We start from the raw sequence: 4,724 nt of genomic DNA, 5'->3' as shown, positions 1-4,724 counted from the left end.
CACACACACACACACACACACACACACACACACACACACACACACACACACACACACACACACTTTAGCAGAGAAATCAACATATTTACAGCCTGTTCTTAAAAAAATCTACAGCTTTTTCCTTTTTCATAGCAACGATATGGACATTTTTATTTTATAATTCATGCAGGTGGAGTTGTTCAGGCTCAGCGCCCCTTGTCCCAGAAAACCAATATGGCAGCAGCTGGAATTCTAAACCTGAGCCTTTAAAATGCAATAGTCCTGAAACCTCTTTTATTCATCTCTTATGTGCAATGTGTAGCTAAATCTTGATGATTTCTGTTTTCAAACAAAGTTTCAGTTGGGTTGACTAAACTGAGTGTGCTCCTTTCACAGATTGCAAAACAGCTAACAAGGCAGACATTGTGTTCATTGTTGATGAGTCCGGAAGCATTGGAGAGGAAAACTTCAGGCTGATGCGTGACTTCCTGCGCTCGGTCATCAGCGGCCTGGAAACTGGTTCATCTAACATCCGAGTAGGCATTGTTACATACAACGACATGCCGACTGCTCATGCCTACCTCAACATGTTCGGAAACAAGGATGATATTTTGAAGTTCATCAACATCCTGCCTTACCGTCAAGGTGGTACAAAGACTGGAGCTGCCCTACACTTCGCCCTGAAAAGCATCTTCACTGAAGAAAAGGGCAGCAGGAAGGATGTCCCGAAGGTAGCGGTGGTAATCACAGACGGTGAATCCCAGGATAATGTGAAGGAACCTGCGATCGCTCTCCGTCGAGCTGGTGTCACAGTTTTCGCTGTTGGAATCAAAGACGCCAATAAAACCGAACTGCTGGAGATGGCATCTTACCCCAAGTCTAAGTTTGTTTTTACTGTGGACAGTTTCATCAAGCTGAAACCCCTGAAACAAACTCTGCAGGCAACCCTGTGCAACACCATCATCCAGATCGGGGTCCAGGACAAGGAAAGTGATGCAGAAACTAAAAAAGGTTTGAACTAAGCTTTCCTGATAAGTTGCCGTTAGTTTTCCCTGAGAAATTTTAACTATTGTAGTAGCATTATTGATGCAATGCTCTGTGTTAATGTTAGAGGTATGTCAAGGTAGTTGATTGGATCTTACCTGATAAATTTCCCAGATAAGAAAAAAGAGTAAGAAACCGCTCATCCATTATTAAGTTATAGTTGTTCATAAGCAGCCTGTAAAAATGCTGGGTGTAAACATGGTTTCTCAAACATTTCTGACTCTGAATGTTCAGTTCAAACTCGCTTTCTTTGACTGTGTGAGGAGATCTAACTCCCATTGTTTGTTTTCTCTTCAGCATGTGATAAAAAGGACCAAGCTGACATTTTCTTCCTGATGGATGACTCAGGGAGCATTATAAATGAAGAGTTCTCAGACATGCAGAAGTTTATCATTGAGTTTCTTCATACCTTCCGTATTGGGCCAGACCATGTTCGCATGGGTCTTGTTAAATATTCAAATTCCCCCTCTCTAGAGTTTGACCTAACACAGCACTCAGATGCTAAGACAATGGAAAAAGTAGTGAAGGACATCATTCACAAAGGAGGTGGAACAAACACAGGAAAAGCACTGTCATCCATGAAAGGACATTTTGAGAATGCAAAGAAGAGCCGTGGCTACAAAGTCTCAGAGTACCTGATCGTCATCACCGATGGAAAATCCCAAGATAAAGTTAAAATTCCTGCAGAAGAATTAAGGACGCAGGATGTCATCATCTACGCCATCGGGGTGAAATCCTCAAATCATAGTGAGCTGAATGATATAGCTGGGGATCCAAAGAGAAAGTTTTTTGTCGATAGTTTTGATGCCCTGAAAACCATCAAAAATAACATCGTCAGACAGATCTGTTTTCCGGAAGGTAATTAACTTTCTTTACTCAGGTAGACTTCATTTTATGGCACACATCATTGAGATAATAAGAGGAGAGGATAGAGAAGAAGACCATAAACTATTTCAAAAACATAGATTAGATGTATATACGTATTCCATTTTCTTATACAGGACTCATAAGGCTAGCACATTCACTTTTTCAGAAGTGCATTCTTTAAAATGTACGTGTGAAAGAACAGAAAATACCGCAGTTCTCTCTGTTTAAGTACGTCTCGAGCACTTGGTTGAGGCTTTTTTAGTTCTAAAACCTAATGGGGAGTTCCAGGTATTTAACCCCAAGTGGAAGTGTCCCCTTTAACATGGTTGCAGTTGACCCAACATCGGTTGAGTCACACGAGCCAATGAAGACCACAGACATCCCCCAGGACATAGTTTGTCATCTCATTGGGAGCAGGCCCCAATGTTGTCAGGCACACATACAATGGGGGACAAATTGAGTAGTAAATGTTGGGAAAATGGACAAGCCTGTCAGGTCAATCCAAATTTCCTAACACATTACCCTGTCCATGTCAGGTCCATATAGATTTGGTCACTGACACAAATTTGTTTTTTTGTGTTTTTTTACCTGTTTACGGAAACAAATTTAATTATAGTTATATGGACATAATGTGTAGATTATCATATTCCTTTGAGGGTATCCATATTCAAACTGGATGAAGGGAGTTTGAGCTCCTTCACATGTGCCGCCCTCTTCTTTTAAGGGATCAAAAGTAATTGGACAAAGACTCAAAGGATATTTCATGTGCAGGTGTGGGCGATTACTTAGTTATGTCATTATTAATTACTAAAAGGCCTGGAGTTGATTTAAGGTGTGGTGCTTGCGTTGGAAGATTTTTCTGGAAACAACACAACATGCTGTCAAAGGAGCTCTGCAGGTGAAACAAGCCACCCTTGAGCTGCGAAAACAGAAGAAAATAAAACATCAGAGAAACTGCTACGATATTAGGAGTGGAGTATTACTGAGCAGAGAAGCTTTCACATGCTCAAAACTGCCAATCCTAGGCTCAGGTAGGCCCTGCAGTTACCTGTAGAAAGGGAAAACCACACTAACCTCTATTTGTTTTTCATCCACAGCTTGTAAAGACACACAAGGGGACATATTTTTCTTAACTGACAGCTCTCAGAGCATCTCTGAGGAAGGCTTCCAAAAGATGAAAGATTTCACGAAATCTTTCATTAGCAAGTCCAGCATTGGACAGGATAAGGTGCACATTGGTGTTATGCAGTACAGCACCAACACACGCCTGGAGTTTGACCTCACCACACACTACAACCTGGAAGGAATGCTAAACACCATCGATGATATGACGCCGATAAAGACAAGAACTCACACTGGCAGGGCCATCACAGAAGTTTCACAGTATTTTGATGCAGCCAGAGGAAGGCGTCCTGGGGTGAAGCAGTGGTTGGTCGTTATGACAGATGGTAAATCCAGAGATAGCGTCAAAGAACCAGCTCAAGCTCTGAGGGCCAAAGGAGTGGTGATCTATGCCATTGGAGTGGATAAGGCTAACAGTAGTAAGCTGTCAGACATCAGTGGCCCATCATCGCAGAGGTTCTTTATTGAGAATACCTTTGATGGATTTAAGGAACTAGGGACCAAGCTGGCCTTGAAGTTCTGTGAGAAAGGTAAGAGAGGCTGTTTTAACCCATCTGTGATGTCAGACTGTCTAAAAAGTATTTTGAAGTAACCAAAGGCATAGAGATGCCTATGGAGATGTTAAATCATCCAGTTAATTAACAATTCAGGTTTTTAAACAATTAAACCCATTAATACCTCAGCATGAATGGCTAATGATTGATTTAGTAAAATAAAAATTAGTTAAAAAAATGTTTTGGCTTCTTTATATTTTAATATGAAAACAAATAGTTGTGTCTGTCTTTGCTAACTTTCTCTCTGCCTCTTTTTCCTTCATCCAGATTGTAAAATAGAAAAGGCTGATATTATTTTTCTGGTTGATGGTTCTGAAAGCATAAATAAAGAACAGTTCAAAAGTATGCACACCTTTATGGCTTCGGTTGTGAACCAGACCACAGTTGGTAAAGATCTGACTCGTTTTGGAGTCATTCTCTACTCCGACACACCCAAAACCAGCTTTACTCTAAATAAAATTTACTCCAAAGGAAAACTTCTTGAAGCTCTGCAGCAGCTGGTACAACCACAAGGAGGCACATACACAGGTGCTGCCTTGGCATACTCGCTGCCGTACTTTAACGCTGAACATGGCGGCCGGAAAGAAATCGGGGTGCCTCAGATTCTCATGGTGATCACAGATGGAGCAGCTACTGACTCTAAGAGATTGAAAGCAGAATCTGATGCTCTGCGACAAAATGGGATCACAGTCATCAGTATCGGAGTGAAGGGCGCAAACAGGGACGAGCTGAAGACCATGGCTGGTGGCGACACATCCAAAGTTTTCTTTGTGGATAATTTTGAGGATTTAGAAACTCTGTACAAGAACATTTCTTCTGTCCTTTGCAATAACACTAAGCGAGGTAAGATGTGTCCAGCGTGAAATATTATGCTCTTTAATTGTTTTTGTCAATTCAATTTTATCTATATAGTAACAGTTACCTCAAGGCGCTTTACATTGTAACATAAAACCCCCACAATAACACAAAGAAAACAGAGAAAAACCCAACAATCACATAACTACGGAGGAGGATCAGGGCCACTGAAAAAAAAAAAGTGGGCACATCTTTTTTTTTTCATTTCCTGAATTCTGAGAAAAAAGTCAGAATTCTGAGAAAAAAGTTAGAATTCTGAGATTAAAGTCAGAAATCTGAGAAAAAAGTCAGAATTCTGAAATT

The 4,724-nt window shown here is 40.8% G+C and overlaps 1 protein-coding gene and 1 long non-coding RNA gene across 2 annotated transcripts in view; one reads left to right on the top strand and one right to left on the bottom strand.

Annotated features, from left to right (window-relative positions):
* LOC106456366 (uncharacterized) overlaps positions 1-2,885 on the bottom strand; it is a 9,108-nt gene extending 6,223 nt beyond the window's left edge. Inside the window, exon 1 of the long non-coding RNA XR_001290512.1 lies at positions 2,874-2,885. This is a non-coding gene — a long non-coding RNA (uncharacterized LOC106456366). The remainder of the gene's footprint in view (positions 1-2,873) is intronic.
* LOC102209867 (collagen alpha-6(VI) chain) overlaps positions 1-4,724 on the top strand; it is a 40,218-nt gene that overhangs the window by 3,523 nt on the left and 31,971 nt on the right. The window contains exons 4-7 of the mRNA XM_013913607.1: positions 376-990; positions 1,321-1,881; positions 2,988-3,542; positions 3,834-4,409. Coding sequence (XP_013769061.1) covers positions 376-990; positions 1,321-1,881; positions 2,988-3,542; positions 3,834-4,409 — 2,307 coding nt within the window. The remainder of the gene's footprint in view (positions 1-375; positions 991-1,320; positions 1,882-2,987; positions 3,543-3,833; positions 4,410-4,724) is intronic.

The sequence above is a fragment of the Pundamilia nyererei genome, unplaced genomic scaffold, assembly GCF_000239375.1.
Source record: "Pundamilia nyererei isolate P.nyererei 1_Seehausen unplaced genomic scaffold, PunNye1.0 scaffold00139, whole genome shotgun sequence".
Classification (NCBI taxonomy): domain Eukaryota; kingdom Metazoa; phylum Chordata; class Actinopteri; order Cichliformes; family Cichlidae; genus Pundamilia; species Pundamilia nyererei.
The sequence above is the reverse complement of the archived record's forward strand: the minus strand, read 5'-3'. Positions and strand labels throughout refer to the sequence as shown.